The 17,639-nt window shown below is 41.4% G+C and overlaps 2 protein-coding genes across 2 annotated transcripts in view; one reads left to right on the forward strand and one right to left on the reverse strand.

Annotated features, from left to right (window-relative positions):
• The window catches only part of LOC112454538 (protein timeless homolog), a 99,143-nt gene that overhangs the window by 35,234 nt on the left and 46,270 nt on the right, over positions 1–17,639 (forward strand). The gene's annotated exons all lie outside the window — the stretch shown is intronic.
• LOC112454539 (internalin-I-like) lies at positions 7–4,631 on the reverse strand. Its single transcript, XM_025016002.1, has one exon. The coding sequence runs from the start codon at positions 4,283–4,285 to the stop codon at positions 1,526–1,528; it is 2,760 nt and encodes a 919-aa protein (XP_024871770.1). The 5' UTR covers positions 4,286–4,631; the 3' UTR covers positions 7–1,525.

The following is a 17,639-nucleotide window of genomic DNA, read 5'->3' on the forward strand; positions in this document are numbered from 1 at the left end:
CACACACACACACACGCCGTTCGATAAAAATTCTTCCGTCTAGCACTCTCTCTGGCTTTCCGTCTGGTTTTATTATTCAAGCATACTATTTGCCACCGCGAATTTTTCATCTCCTACATTCTGCATTTTGGCGTTGCCCTACCTGCATCTCTACCACGTCCACGTTTTTCTACCTTTCGCTAGCCTTATGCTCGCTTCCTACTTTAATACACTCGCACTTCATTTCAGTCACAATATAGTCTCCTCAGGAATTGAGCGTACCGCGAAGAGTCAAGCTCTTGAGACGCGGCGTGTAACCATTATTATTGTCACTGTGTCCAATTTATCGGTCTGACTCCAAGCCAATCAGCTAAATCGTTAAACCCGCTTATTGTGGTTATTGCCACTCGATTATGACACGTCTGCGATGCCTGCGTACACGCGATACCGAAATCAGAAGACATCAAACACTAACGAAGGTTTTGACGGGTTTAGAGTTCTCTCACGCGAATAACTCTGTACATATAGCTTTCGCTCATACCTTCTCTTTTACAATTGGCATTTATTACGAAGGACATAGAGGTTTCGCGCGATACCGATCCACCGCGATGTATATCGAAATAGTGCCGAATTTTTCGCCCGCAGGTTTTTGCCCGAGTTTTTCGTTCGTCGTGCGCGTCCAGTATTTCCCGACGGACGACATGTGCAGCACACGGATGTGTTTGTATATGTCAGAATTTATATGAAATAACGCGGTGATTCTCGCCCGTGCTTTTAACGTCTTGGTTACAGTACTTGACGTCTGCATCTCCTCCGTTGATGGAGTTTGAACAGTGTCGACGTCGGGTATTCTTTCCATCGAGATAGGTACTATATCGATATCGACATCTGGATGACTTTACATATTGAGCCACACGCGACTTTCAAAGAACTCTATAAGCCAGATACGTGATTACAAAGATTGATTTTATAAGTAACACTTGTTTATATTATCTGTTGTGGATTTTAGATCTGTTCGAATTTATGTGAACATCTGTCATTAATTACTGCACTGCAAATCTTCGGTAGTCACGACAGTCTCACGACAGTTGTCCTTCTTTCGTGTGTTGTTTTTGGATTGCAGAGGTTTTAAGTCACGTCCGAATAATTTCTTACTTTCTCCGATATTGCTCCTCGCCGTAATCCGCGACGTATTGGCGGTTTCCGAAGCGATACGGATTAGCTCGGAATATCTCGTTCCCAACTTCGACGTTTAGTCGCTCGTCCTTTCCCCGTGGTTTCCTCAGTCAGGAGAATCCTTCCAACTTTCTGATTAACACTTCAGTTATCGTACCTCTCCTCGACAGATCCACTTAGATCTTGTCGTAATAATAGGATGCACGCTTCCGATCGTCGATACTGCGGGCTACTTGAGAATCTTCCTCAAACATACATCGATCAGCCGTGGGCTCGTTGATTGTTGAGGCAACGTCGACGCTTCTCGATCGTGATTCTCGATGTCCAGTCGCCTGTCTCTCTCGAATAGACAGACATGCTCCGACTCTGGTCACCAAAGCTCTGCAGTAGGCGTGAGAGTGTGCACCTCGATGTTCTCGTGACGATGATACCTGTCCGTCCGATGCACCGTGGCCCTTCGTGAGAGTACAACAGTCAGCGCCGCGACGGCGCCGAGGGCCGCGCCGACTAACACCAACATTCCGGGATGGGCGCCGGCGGACAAAGCCTCCGACACTCTAGCACCGGAATCGGTCGCTCGACTGTTCAATTCTTCCGCTATCGTCTTCGAGTCGCGCTCATCCAACACCACGTTTGCCTTGGTCGCATTGCTCATGCTGTCCGAGTGCTTCTCGATCGTTTTCCTCTCCACGTTCGAAGATTTCGACGAGAAGATCTCGCCGACGCCTGACGCGGCAACTTTGCTCATCGTGCCGTTTTTTCGCGCCCCACCGTCGGACCGGTTATCGAAAGTTTGCGAACGCGACTCCGCGTCTTCCATTCTCATAATGGATTGCTTGGGGTCGCTCGGTGCTTGAGAGGTCGGAACGACGATGTGCTTGATTAAATTCTGATCCATTGAGATACGATTTGTTTTATCGCTCTTTCGATCCCCGCTCGTCCGCGTCGACGACGTGATTGACGACGTTACGTTACGGAAGGACGTCGGCGCCTTGTAGACTCGCAGTATTTTTTTCGGCTCTGTCGTTGCGGTGACGATTTTCGCGGCGGAGAGGAAATCCGAGTCAGCCACCATTTTCGATTCGGTTTTCGCGTTTACGGAAGATAGCGTGAGAAAATCCGTGACGTTGCCGTCGGAATTCGTATCTTCGATATTGGAAGACACCGTGACGTTTGGCTGATCAGTATTCGACGTATGTTCGAGCGTGAAGACGACAGATAGGGTAACCGAGGTGCTTGTCGTCGTTGTCGTGACGATTCCCGCGGTTGTCGAAACGAAATTTGACGGCGGCGGTAACTTGTGCAAAAATAATCCCGCCAATTTCCGTGGATTAGAACATCGCGCTGTTTGGTACTGTTGATTCGGTTCGCGGTGCTGTCTGATCCACTCGCCCAGCCAGTAAAGATCCTCCGTGCAGTTCCAAATGTTCTTCTCGAGCCTAAGTACGCGCAGCTGCGGCAACATGTACGCGACGTCGGATCTGATGGTGCTGACGTTGGTCGCCGAGAGATTTAGCTCTATGAGGCTCTTGCAGGCGGACAATGCGGCATCATCCGCCAGTAACTGTCCCGCGAGAACCGGACTACGCGACACATCTAACATTACCAAATGCTCCGGAGTTGGCACCGGAAACGCCATGTCGCTTTGTTCTTCCTGATGTCGTTGAAGCGATGTTAGACCTGACATTCGGAGCTTCGTCAGATTACTCGGTCCACTTAGAGTATTAGTTGATAGCGCTTTGATAGGATTATTGGATAGATCCAGCTCGGCGAGCAAAGGCAGTTGACCGAGCGCGCCCACGTCGATCTCATTGATGGCATTATCGTTCAATATTAACGATCGCAGATTGTACAGACCATTGAGATCGTCGAGTTTCAATGCGGTTATCGCATTTCGATGCAACTTAAGCGTCACGAGACTGCTCGGTAAACTACCCGGTACTTTTGAAAGTGCATTTCCAGATAGATCGAGCTCTTCCAAAACCTCTAGCCTTCCCAGAGCGTCGTTCTCGATATACTTCAAACGGTTATCGGCGATATCCAACATACGCAACAGAGGATAGCTATCTAAGTCACCGCTGCGAATGGTAGTCAATCTGTTACCAGCGAGCCTGAGTGCCCTGACCGATCTCGTCAAAGCGGCTGGAACTCGCGCTAGTCCAATACGAGACGCATCCACCGTCTCTAATCTTCTTCCGGTGCCCAATAGTAGAGAGACGTCTCTCTCTTTTAGCGGATTTTCCGCTAACCTTAGAATAGATAGCCCCGGTAACGGTTGCAAAGTTCCCGAGGCTGCCCTAGCCAATCCATTTCGCGAAACGTCGAGTTCCCTCAATCTGTCGAGACTTTCGAACCACCTGGCGCCTAGGACTTGCAGCTGGTTACCGCTCAGATCGAGTTTCTGCAAGGAGTACAGCGGCGTGAGCGCGCTATCTGGCAAGTCCGCCAACCTGTTGTCCGATAGATCGAGAAATTCCAATCGATCGAGACCGCGAAACGCGCCCTCGTCCACCGTGCCGATCACGTTCTTACGTAAACTCAGTCGCACGAGCCCGACGAGCGTCCTAAAAGAACCGACACTGATGTTCGATAACGAATTGTCCGACAAATCTAGGCACGCCAACTCGCTTAGATTCATCGCGCGGATCACCAGCACGTCCCTTACTCGCGGCAAGTTGTTGCACGACAGATTTAACGACTTCAAGCGCTCGAGACCGTGCCACGACGCGTTCAACGACACCAACGAACAATTTGTCACCGTGAACTCGACCAGATACGGTAGAACCTCTGTTGTGCCCATCGGCTCCTCCGACGACAACGTATCGTTCGTTTCCGACGTGTCGTTTGTCTTGAGATTATCCGAAGCACCGTTCATCCCGAGATCGTTCACCAAGTCGGCGGCTTCCAGCTCGTCGAGGAGGACATCAACGCCCGGTCCCTTGACGCTGTCCACCGACAAACTTCTCACTACCGCGGGTAACTCCGATAGACCGGGTACGCGTCCGCGACACGTCACGTCCAGCAAAGCCAACGCGTCGTTTTTCTCCGCGTCATTCTGATGACACTCGCAGAGATCCGGACAGGCGGAACCGCTCGCCATCAAGGCGAGCAGCACCAACGGAAGCCACATTGCTTCCAAGACGACGTCTTCACATCTCGTCCACTCTCCGTATAGACCTCGCGGCGCAGTCCTCCCGCTCGTGGACAGAATGACGAGACGCGCGAGACGACGATATCGGAGATCGCGGGGGCGCGTGCCGCAACCGCGGGTTCATCTACGGGATGAAATTGACGCGCGATCGACGTTAGTGGCTATCGACGATGATGGATGCCGCCAAAAGCGTTATACGGCTTATATACGGATGCCAATACCGGCGGGTACTATCAGTCTCGTCGAACGTGATGTCCATACGAAGGACTGACAAACACTGCGGCTCCCGACTCGTAGCTGCACCCGCCACCCTTCACATCGCTCCTCTTCTCTTCTCTCCTCTACCCGCGTTTCGTCTTCCTACCCTTCCGTCGGCTTCTCTCCCTCTCGTACTCTCACCCTCAACGCCAATCCCCCTCTGTCTCCGGACTCGGCTGTGTGCCGCCACCTACAACCATTCCACCCCTTTCCCCCCCGTATCTTCCCTCTATATACCGGTCCATATACAGCACCAACACCACTACTACAACCACCGCCATCGCCACCACTACCGGCAGCCGTCGCTTTTGCTCTCGAACTCGATAAGGGGCGCGAGCGCGCTTGCGTCCTCTGACAGCATAGTGACGCGAAGAGCCGGTATCCTACGATTTCACCAACTACCCTTGCTACCGGCCGACTGGCTGCTGCCTCACGAACTTTCCTCATCTTCCCTTACACTACTCCATTCCATTCGGCTCCATTTTGGCCTATTATCGCTTTCTAAATTGCCACGATCTTACAAATATCACTTCTAACATCGTAATGAAGTCATAAATACGAAGCAATAATGTTTTTATTAAAAAAGAAGCAGTTTTGTCATTTGTTCTATGAATTTTTTGAACGGTAAAATATTCTATATCCATGTCTGTTGACATTTTATTATTATTCGTCAGATATATGATGTAAAATAATATGTTGAATTACTACACAAATTAGTCGTCGTGTTGTATCTTCCTGTTTACTTGAATATTTAATGCGACACAATTAGCCAAGTGGCTAGCGCATGTGGTTTACCCTCATCCTTGGAAACAACCGCGAAGATCACGTTCCCGGAAATATTATAGATACTCATTAAGACAATAAGCACGCACTAAGTTACTAATCCAACTAAAACTTCGCCGGCAGTTTCATGAGTTTCAGCCGCTAGTGGGCTTTCTTAGATTCGATTCGCGTGCCGAGGTTACGGAGGTGTAAAGATGCAGTTCTCACGAAATAAGGTGAAAGGTCAGATAATATCTCTTGCCACGTATCCCTACGCGCCCTAGCGCTACATTATTATTACTATATGATATAATACCTATTCATAATTTTTTTCCACTTGAATTTTTATCAAATTATTTTATCATTCTAAAGGATAGAAGTCCAAGCTTTTTTTCGCTGGCATTGTTACATAATGCACAGTCGTTTCATTATAAATTATAACGCACGTAACACGTTCATTTTTTTTTGCTGACAAGATCAACTTTAATACCAGCACATTTTTCGCGATTATTTTTTACTTTTTCTGTGGGTATTGATATGGCTGTAGCGACTCGATTATACATATATCCGATATTTCTAATGAAAGAGAGCGAGTATACATATACATATACATATGTACATATACTACATATGTGTGTGTGTGTGTGTATATTTGATGTACAACATGCGTGCAAGTATCCAGCGTCTAGTTTGCTGAGAACACGAACGTTTTCGGGTTCTATAAGTTCGTATCTCTCTCTGTCCGTAATCCCTGCGGCACCACCGTATTACTTGCTGGACCTAGCCGAGCAATCGAACCGCAATGATCTCGGTGTAGCCTCGGCGTTTTCGATATACTATATCGATTCGCCGATCACTGACACCGCTGCCATTACCGCGAGGTTAAATGCCTGAGCCACCGGACTTAAAGAGAGATTTTCCACAGTGTCCGATGAAACGGCGACCGTGACTATCGTGGGATATCGGCGTGAAAGAAGCACAAAAGCTAAAGCAGTTATCTGCTTGACCTCGCGAGAACCCGCAGATAAATCATCGATTAAAGGAGATCTTCTGGGACGGAATAACAATCGTCGCCTGCCCCTGGAAAAATTTCGTGGTTCGTTTTATAGATGGATTTGGAATAAACGTGTCCGGTATACAGAAATACGACACAGATTTCAGTCGATGGCATTTCGTATGAAAGATACATAAATATTGTATACTACAGGAATAAAATCTATTATACCGAATCTATGCGGTTGCACCATAGTGGAAAGAAGTATAAGGAATGGATCATGCTGTTATAATGGTATTGTAAAAGACATGCGTGAGATAAATATTGGAAAAATATAAATAAAACATATTTTGTTGATTAATTGCCAATGTAGCGTTCCATTAGAAAGTTTTGCGTTTGGCAAAATATTTTCGTAGATTTATCTTACGAATTCATCTCTAAATTGCCTCGGATGTAAAAACTGTCTGACGAAGAAGTCTACTTGTACAAAAACACCTTGTTTCTCGTTTGCGATGTAAACGATTCATTACGCGCGCCAACATTGACTCTACACATGCTCATCTCCGATTAAGTGCTCTGTAAATTGACCTGAAAAATCCACGTCACTTCGGTGCCGATAGATGTACGCGATGATTTAATCGCTCTAAGCGGCCATAGAATATCGATGGGCCCGACATTTGCGATGCGACAATTTCACCGAATACCAGAAATTTCCGACTTTCCAGAGTGGTTTGATACGTCGCATTCGAGAGGTACGAGTAAACATTGCGATCATGCAGCCATTCCAGTATTTTTTGAACGATTTTACGAAGCACTCTATCTGATGCTGGAACGTTCAAACTTCTTCGCTCATTTAAGTATTACCGTATCTCTGCAACTTTTTTATTGCGCACTCCCGATATTTCAAAATACGGCATTTCAATGTACATACGGCATTTCAAGCATATCGAAAACCGATTTGATCGTTCTAGTTAAAGATTTCAGTTATAAGAATCGAAAAAATACGTCACATAATGGAACATAACTTTGCAACAAATGATTGTGCATTTCTAGCAATTTATTATTGGTTAGACTGATTATTTTATATTATTAGACTGAATAATACATGAATAATAAAGTTATCAGTAATTACAATTACGGCTGGTAAAAACGTATATAAAATTATTTACTGATAATATTTCTATTTTAATAATGTTTGAGAGATAAATGTAAGTACGAGGTATGCTATTAGCAAAATCGTGCAAATATGTTTCATTGCGTCGTTTGAATTTTTCGTGTCAGTCACATTTTTCACTTTTATTCACTACGCTTTGATAAAGGACATTAGCTACGTGAGACATAGAATTAACAATACGTCTCTAACACGTGTTTCTCGTGTGCGTGTCATTTTACGCGCGGAAGGGGTTGATTGCTGGGTGTAAGTGGACATCCAGTATGCGGTAGGGGACGCTCGGGACGGTAGAAGGAAGCGGCGCGCTTGATAAGGGAAATCTTCTTTCGAGCCTGCGGTGCCGACCGACATGTAATTTCCCCGGAATAGAGGACGGAATCCTGGCTCGGATACTACTGCCCGCACGGGTTACAAAGTTACTTTTACGAGAGTAGCGGGCAAATGTAAATGGGGCCGGTGAGCGGCGACGTGGCGCAAGAGAGGGAGCGAGAGAAACGAGCGAGGAACCGAAAAGGGAAAATGAGAGAAAGAGTGGAAGGAACGCAGGGGCGATGTGGAAACGAGCGGCGAAAGGAGGACGAAGGAGCGCGGGATGGAATAAAGGGGATGAGACTGTCGGAGTTTGTAATTGCAGCGGCTTTAACGCGCTGCTGATGGCCGATGGCACCCGGGACTGGGGTAATGGTCTGCACCAAATGTCTCTTCTTGTGAGAGGAGAGGGGGGGAGAGAGAGAGAGAAAGAGAGAGAAACGAGAGACGCGGGAAAGAGTATTCGAAGAGACACCGAGGGTGCCGGAGACACGTGGAGTCGCATCGTTTTCTCCGTCACCGATTTTGTGTGCTCGTTCCTTTCCTGTTGACATTTTTTTCTCGTAGAATGTTGCAAAATCTCAGAGATTAATTAGTCCATTTTTGAAATAGGTATATAAGTTTAATCTCGAAATTCTCGTTGTATGATGAGGAGGCATTTATTAATAATAGATGATTCTAAAGTGTAACAATTTAGCATCAGAAATTGATGTATATTTTCTTCCAGGATATCCTATTTTATTTTCTCTAAATTGCATTGATGATTGAATTCACGTATCATATTTTTACAAACATTTATTCCAGTTTATTTTACGTCTTTGTTAAGTTGGAATATTTTCATCGATATGTGCGTCACATTGAAATTTGATTATACAGCTACGTTGGTCATAGCTGCTTGGTTATGCTGTGGTTGTTGTTTTCTCAAAAGTATTGTTTGTTGTGGATTGCTAAATTTTTTTTCTTCTCATTCAACTGATGTTGCGCTGCAACAAAGCAATGAAGTTCTATTTACACTTCAAGTTATTTAAATATATAAAATTTTTTAATGAAGGGAAGATATTACACTTATTTTGTTAGTTTAATATGAAACGTACGATTTCTTATACTGTTACTAACAATAAAATAATTTTTGTAAAAAATTGCATAATTGGATTATTTTTATTAGATTTCTTTAAAGAGAAATTTAAGGATGATCTTTTCTAAATCTTGAAAATTAAAAAAAAATTATTACTTTATTAATAACGGAAAATTAACTCACGCATCTGTCTTGTAATTTTTCAAAGTGCTTTATCAGACTACTTTTATTTCAATGATGAAATTTAGTAAAATGCAAAATTGTGTTTGCACAGATGTTTTTATGGCTGCAAGAGAGAAAATTTAGTGTGCTTTCTCAGTGCGATAGCAAATACTTTCAATCTTTCTGTGTATATTCACAGATAGATTCTTAACCGAAGCCACTTTTCTATAAATATTTAAAGCACTCGACAGCGTTTGAAGGAAAAAAAAGTTTTCAAGTTGTCCCCGGGATATTTACGTACAATTCATTACCCGAGAGAAAGTCTTTCTCCTCTTTTGCGCGAGCACTTAATCCGCCATTAGTTCAAAGAAGCACTTGTACTGTAAGAACCTAATTGTACTGGGTTGTGTGTACACAACCAAGAAGTTGGAAATGAGAATAATTTTCAGTGCACCGAACATATTTCAATTCAACGCACGTTTTCGCACGACGTCATTGATTGTTGTTTCGATATCAATTTCTCACACGCCTCACCTGCTGAATGATTGATAAAGACAATTTAAAAGTCAGGAACACCCTTTCCCGGCATCAATTCCAAGAATTCGCGTTGATCTTGCGATACCCAAGGAAATAGAAAATTCCTGGTCTCAAAGTAGAACGCGGTTGGACGGGAACGAAAGGAACGAGGACGTGGTGGCGAACACGTCAAAGTCTCTTTTTTTGGGCTGGGGGTTTACGTGGTGGCAGGAAGTCACGGCGAAGGACGATAACGGGTGGACTCGTAAACGTTGACTCCCGCACGACGTATTCTTTATACATCCTACCACAGTTATTCGCTCGTACAACTTCAGACGTTCTCGTTCGAAACGAATTGCTTGGCCATTGTTAAGGATCGAATGCGAATGACTGCTGCTATCGTAAAGGTAGATACGTTTGTGTATCCTTCTTTAGAGCAACCTCGATCTTGTTCAAATGAAATACGACGCGCGCGGATCTTCCGTCGTAACCGAGATGGAGTTTTAATGCGTACCATTCTGTAGGGCAAGAAGTCACCTCCCGCACTATCTCAATACACGAAGTCAAGCAGCAAAGAACGCGAAGCGCTAAGCAACGAATAGCAAGTCGCGGTTTTGCGACTGCAAGCTAGCTTCGCAAAGTGTCGTAACCGTGCAGTGTAATGGTATTGGTGCAACGACGATCGTTGTCTCGTGTAACACGTATAAAATTCCGGTATCGTCAGTCCTTATTAAGTGTTAGAGGAGCATCAACAGGCTCGTTATGACGTGAATGACGAAAAAAAGGAACCTTGTTATAGCATCAGAGCGAGCTCACGTGTTCACGTAATAATATTTTATTACTTTAAAATCTAGTTATTGATCTAATGTTTCATTATACCCCCACGAAAACTAGCGTGAAAACTTGATTTAAAAAAACATTAATTAAGTCTGAAGTATCAGGTACTGCGCAGAGGATGGTGTGCTTTAGGGGTTTATAAGATCTTGAATCTCTAATCAGTGTTGCGACGCTCTCCCGTCTCAATGAGCTAGTAGCTAGATCGCAACGTTAATAAATGTAACGCTATTAGGCGAGCGAGCGCAGATTTTAGCACGTGTAATACGGACGATCCGGAGCAGCCGGAACGCGAGACAGATATAAATGTGCCCGGAGATGAGTAACAGAGAACAAAGGTGTCTAGGGGGTCATTTGATATCTCTGGATAAAATAGGAGCGGCGGAATGGCTCGGAGATAAAGGCAAAAGGTAGAAGGAAAACTGCGGGTCGCGCAGAGAGATGTGTGTCAGGAGGTATAGGGCTGTTCTTGCAGCTAAACGTGTACGCGCGTACGAGTTGAATCTTCCTCCTTCTATCCTCTACGTTCCACAGGGACGCGCCAAGCATGGTTGCAAGGGGTGCATATGGTCGTAGAGAACTCAAAAGAGAAAAGATAAAAAATGAAATTACGTATTTAAAATATAACATGAATACATATGGTCGCTGAGAATTCGAGAAAAAAAAATAAAGTTACGTATCTGAAATAAAAACGAATAGAGAATAAAGAATATTTTAAATTAGGTCGTGTAAAACAGCTTTCTCACATTTCTTAGGGGCATGTAAGAGCTCTACTCGTATTATCATAAAACAATATTAATAGTAACATGTATCGCAATTTTCACGTACTTAGAAATGATCTTTTATATCATTATTTATGGTATAGTAGTTTTTTAAGCTATCTAAGGTTGTTCATGTATTACTTGTTACTTGTATTTATTTTATGTTTTTATACTTACTATTATATAAAGAAGATTTTATGTTTGCGTACGATTTTACACGCGTTCATATAATAACTACTCTTAGCGTGTTCCTGCTGTTTCTGCACCGAACTTCGTGACCTCTTCTCTTTTCATTCATTCGCAAGCGCATTCGCTGTTTCCGGTATTTTACATTTTTGCGGCTCGCGCAACCGCGCTGGCAGAATCTGTAGAATTGAGAGCACCGGGTGAATCATGCTATTGAATGCAGCGCTGCCGCTGGCATCGAATTCTCACGACGCGGCGACGGGGTATTATTCTCGTTTCGTATTGCCATGCCCATTTGCCGCGCCGAGGCATTTTCTTTTGCCTCTTCACAAGGACGAATATTACGTCCAGTAAATCCTGGAATGGATTTTGATAGCACTATTTTTTTGCTCTATGTATAAAATGCATTTAACTGCTTTGTACTTTTATTTTTAATATTTCTGTATCTCTGACGCGATACGCATTTCTATCTAACATGATTTTTACACTTTTGTTATTTATTGATTATTGATATCGATATTTTGAAATTCGACAGGCAATTTGTAATAATAATAGCAGTTATACGATTATAATGAGTATTATAGTTTTTAAGTTGTAAGCAATCAAAGAAAATAGAAAAAAGTTCTTAACATAATAAGAAAAATCTAATAGTTGAAAAATGGTTGTGCTGTTTATACTAAATTTCAGAGAGACATGACTATTTTGTGGTGCAATCGAGCATATGATTTTTTTTAATAAAATATGAGAGCATAGCTCGATATTCTCTGAAAAAGAAACTATCCAGTTTTTGTTTTTACTGTAAATCCTGAATTGTTGCGCCAGAAGATATCGCATTTCGATATTATTTTTAAATTTTGTGTTTTTGTAAAAATAGTTTATATAACATTCAAAAAAAAAATACCTTTGCGTATAGCATTACTAAAAGAACAATTATATAACGTGTGCACTATATCGCGGAAAGGAGCTAGAAAAAAAAAGTTCTTTGTAATGAGGTCGGAAAATTGTAGACATGCTTGAAATCTTTTATTTTGAAAATAATCGTATTTTATTATTTCCAGAAAAATATTCGGAATAAATTACCCATATATTGCTGTATTTTTATTTCTGCCGTACAATCAGCGTACAGTTCTAAGGGGAAAAAGATAGATTTTACAAATTGCCTTTCACTTGTTTCCTCGTTCAAGCATTTCCTGATCTCAGCGGTAGATTGGTCGAGAGCCATTTCGCGGTCGTCGGTTACTTGATGGATCTTTTGGGACGCGTTTCTGGCGGTTTGAGCTTGCACATAAAGCAGCAATCTCGCTTGGTTTCTAAGTTTCGTGATACCATACTATAACGTTGTAATTTTTAAACGTTGCCTTGCTACATGATGATTTATTATGATTTTAAAAAGTTGTGTTTACCGGATGATCCGTTAAAATTATTGCCTGATTTATGTTACACGGTGACGAAATTGAGCGTTTTTCATCAACGTATGATTTAATTAAAAAATGTTTTTCGCTTAATCTAAACGTGTTTACCGCAATGTTGCGTGCATAGGAGAGAAATTACAATGTAAACATGATGTTTGGCGCTACGTAATTGCTACGTCGAGAACAATTTAGAGAAAGCGTCATTGGTGGTTACCTGGCAGTGCGCAAATACTGCAGCACATGGAAATACGCGTAACGTTGTTCTCACACATTTACATAGATTGCGCTATTTGCATTGCCTTGTATTTCATAGTTGTAGGCACCAATTTTGAAGACGAAAAAACAAATTACAATAAACGCGTTGATCGTTCACGTTCACATGAAAACCTCATTCTTTTACATACACAGAATTTGCACGTTGATTTCTGGAATTATTAATTGCACCACTTTTCTTCAAATATTACTCCTCGAATTACAGAAATGAGAAAGGGTGAGAGAACAATGTTATTTTATGAATTTTACGCAAGTATGATTTGCATCTAATACCTATATATGAATTTTTTCGTCTGGATGTTTCCGTTGAAGAACATTCGATTCCACGGCGATATCTTAACGGCAGCTCTCGATTTAGAACCGTCGTTGAGATATAATGTGGTAGAAATAGAACATGCCATGCAATGTAGGAAGTGTGCATTTGCCAAATACAGTGCACACTACGTCTAATACATCCCGAGGAAACATTATCGGTAGTCGTTGGGAAATACGCAGATAGCGAAACCGACTCACGTCGGGAATGTTGTAACTAGATGTCGTTGGAACATGCAATTCGCTCGGCAACATTTCTGCATTGTTAGTCCCCGAATAGGTGAACACGAGCACGGGTGAGGGAGAATTGTTCGAACGTCAGATAAATCTTAGCTCTAAGTGACTCGAATGCTTCGAGGTAAAATACAGCGAAACTAATATTCGTAAACGATCGATTTGAATCAATTTGTCAGAATTCGTTGCTACGGGCAATTTGTCTTCTTTTCTTTTATTTTTAGCGAAGTTCTTACTGTTCTTGACACTGATAACATTGTTGTTTGTAATTCTGGAAATCTAAGTTTTATATAGACAATTATCATCTTTCCATAATATCATTGGATTGCTAAGTGCAGTCGTGCAAATATAAAGAACCATATAATACTGTCAGTTAATAACTTGGGTCAAGTTTTTGAATAGTCACAGTTCTTCTCTATTCGAAAGAAAGAGAAACTAATGTGACTCTATTGTTGTATTGTCATTGAAATATTTTTCTCGAGGAAATTTTTGATCGTGTATAACGTGTGATGCGGTATTTTCTATGCACAAGTCGAATTTCCGGAGAAATCGGTCGGTGATGTTTAAATGCAGGCCGACAGACGCAAAGTGACAACGAAATCGAATTGGGACACGATTTTCAATGCATTAGATTACGCTTTTATCCTAACGTTTCAGAGTAATAAAATTCGCCGCGTTGGTTCGCGCAACAGCGTCGGAGATTTCTTGGGCAGTATCACTTGGGCAATATCGTACGTGCGAGATAAAATATATCCTTAGAATTACAATTTAATAAATTGCACGGTATTAACGTATAAGCTGGGCTTCATGCGACGATGAGCAGGATGCAGCCGCGCTCACGGTTTTGTTACGCATATTTTCCGACAAGTCAGAGGATGAAGTTTCGCCGACCATTAATTTTAACATACTTAGTTCTGCATCCTACTTGTTAGACTGCAGCCATCTTCGCAATACATTATCCCTTTTTTTTTTTTTTAAACGAGCGACATACTGACAAACTATCTGATGCATAAGTTTTTTTCGTTAGCTTGTCGGTGCCTGTAATTAATTGACGAGGATGTTTTGTTCATCCATAATCCATCCGAGCGGGTCAAATTTTTAATTAAAATTTTTTTAATATAATCCACCGTTCGTATATAACGAGATCGTAGAGATCGTGGTGTACGCAAAAGAGAGGAAAGAAACGTTAAGCTTTTTTAATTATCTGGCCGATCATTGAAAGAACATTGGCGAGTTTAAATTAAAACGCGTTAAACGCGATACCGATATTTTTCACGCCATGCTCTGAAAACTCCAACGCGATTAATTGTACGAGTATTAGATAGCTCGAAATAAAACCGCCAAAAATAATTTCTAGAATTTGAAAATAGTAAAAATTGAAGCATAATTTAAGAAGTGGAATTTTGTCAAATTTGACTTATTATATACTCGAAATTTGAATTATTCACAAAACTAAACATTTTTAAGAAACACGTTTATATATTGCATTAATAATATACAATATCTTTATTAAAATATTTAATGTATTAATTTATTTTGTTTTAGAACATATAATATCTTATAGATTAATTATAATGTTAAAAGATTATTTAGGTTTATTTAACTTATTTAATTAATTTAGAAATAATCTGAAGATTAATACTGTTTTCTAAATATACATCTTGACGTTAATACATAAACTATTAAGTGCGTAAGTGTGCATATTTCTTTAATCATAAACCCGTGTTATATCAGATGTAGTATTCGCTTAATACAGCATGCCATTGGCTTCCGTCCATTGTTCCCGCATTGTCTAAGTTATAACAAGCATTTTCCCTCGACAATAATAACAATTTCATATGGTCAGATAGTCGGTGGTGCAGTTTACATAGGGAGACGGCCGTTTATTACCTAGCCCGAATGCCAACCTAGTTTCCAGTGCTTTCAGTAAGTATATTCAAACTTACTCGATCAACATACGTATCCGATATGCCGGCAGGTATTGGAAATCCTACGCGTAATGGAATTGGATACTTGTCTGTTCGTTAGTAGAACACCAGTCGATACGCTGCGACATACACAAATATGTCTCCTAGAATAATTCAATATATATATATATTGAATTTACACATACGCGAGATTATGTTACGCAATGTTCAAAGAGAGAGAGAGAGAGAGAGAGGGGCAGTCTAAATACACGACAATGCAAATTACATGAATTTGACACAAGGTTTAATTGCTGAGCAGTATTGTGGCAATTGTACCGAATTAAATAAGAGACCTTTATATGTGTATATATTATTTTCATGTAATTTTTTGAACACGATCACGATGTTTAGACCGTTTTTTATTCCCACATCTATATAGAGCAAATCACTCTTTTAAGTTTGAAGATATTACGCACTACTCAGACGAACATACTTAGGAGAATTAAGTATAGTTGAGAAAATTAAAAATCACCGTGTCTTTTCTGGCAGAATCAAATATGTTTAACGCTCGCTTCTATATGAATATTTATATAGAACACTGCTAGTGAATCCAGGCCTGTAGCTGATCATAATTTCACACGGGGGAAGTTTCTAGGCGAAGTTATAGAATACGTAAACACCCACGATGAAACGAAAATTGTACGGCGCTACATCTACCCTCGCCCTTATGCAAATCCCACCGCCAAACCTCAGGACTCGGCTTAAAGCAAAGACGCGCACCCTCGCAATAGGATTTCGTTGCAACGTTATAGCAATTTCCTGTTTCTCAGCGTAATCATTTATAATATAACCCTATCTGTGGGTACGAATGCAGAAAACGAAAATTTGCGTAAGGCACTAAACGTCACACGTTTACCGCGTTGCATATTTCAAAATATCTCATTTATTATTTTCTGCTTCTCTTGGAGGCCATATTTTGCTATTTCTCTTAATTTTGAAACTTAGATTGTGCTTAGCTTGTTACGTTTTCTTACGCGTGAAAGTAAATAAAATGATAATTATAATTATTGAGATTTTAACCAAATTATTATGTATATTACATGATACATCGCGAGAGAATTTCATATCAATCTCTATGATCCCTCGAGCTTAAGACAAAGATGCGACCGTTCACGTAAATGACCGTAAGGAGTATCCGGTGCTCGACACAGTAATATGCATAAGTAATAAATGCGCTTAGGTGCGTAAATTTCCCACGGCAACGTGTAGCGGTGACATCGACTTCCTCCAAGCTTTTCTGGACGCGACGCGTTAAAGTTGAAATTAATTCATTCTACGCCCTAGTTGCGGCTTTATGATACAGATGATAGTTCTCATTTCATCGTGCTATCCACATATTCGCTCTGTTACTTTGTCGTCTCGCGGCACTGCGCAACTTCAGATAAAGTGCATTACCTTATTTAAATTTAGTAGGATATGCACCGTGACATCGGATTATGTAATATGATGATAGGACATCGAACAAGTTTATTACTCAAGATAATACATCAAATGCTGTTAAAAAAGAAACGATTTTTTTTAATGATAAATGTTAGATGTAGATATATGTTACAAGATTTTTCGACATTATTGACCTATTTTTTGATCAGCTTTGAATCGACTTTTTTCTTCAGGTCTACTACTTATTTTTACGTTTGCGAAAAGTTGATAAAATTGATACAGAATTTTGGTGTGGAGACCAACGGATCGCGCATTTATTCCGTTGCAGTCGACACACGTACATGCCCTAGGCTTGATTGCGGTCGCGTCGAAGTTCGTCGTAGTATGCCACAGAACCGCCAATTGGTTCTTCAGGGAGACGCGTCAATTGTTAACGAGGTGCCAGCATTGCGAGATACTATTACGAAGTCATACTCGCTTGATTTGCACCTCAAAGTATTTCACGCGCGCATCTCGTATGCGACGCGATGTTTTTGCGCTGTTATGGCGAGATGTATTATTACGTTACCGGACTGTGATCCTCGAATCAAGGCAAGGTCCACAAAATTACATTAGAAATATTTCGAGTTCTTTTCAAAGAAAATCATCACTCTTATTTACATGACATTTTGGATTTCGCAAGCTCGTATTTTTATAAAGTGACTGTTTTTCAAATATCGATTGTCAT

This window comes from Temnothorax curvispinosus, unplaced genomic scaffold, assembly GCF_003070985.1.
Source record: "Temnothorax curvispinosus isolate PA1 unplaced genomic scaffold, ASM307098v1 QBEX01005133.1, whole genome shotgun sequence".
NCBI lineage: Eukaryota > Metazoa > Arthropoda > Insecta > Hymenoptera > Formicidae > Temnothorax > Temnothorax curvispinosus.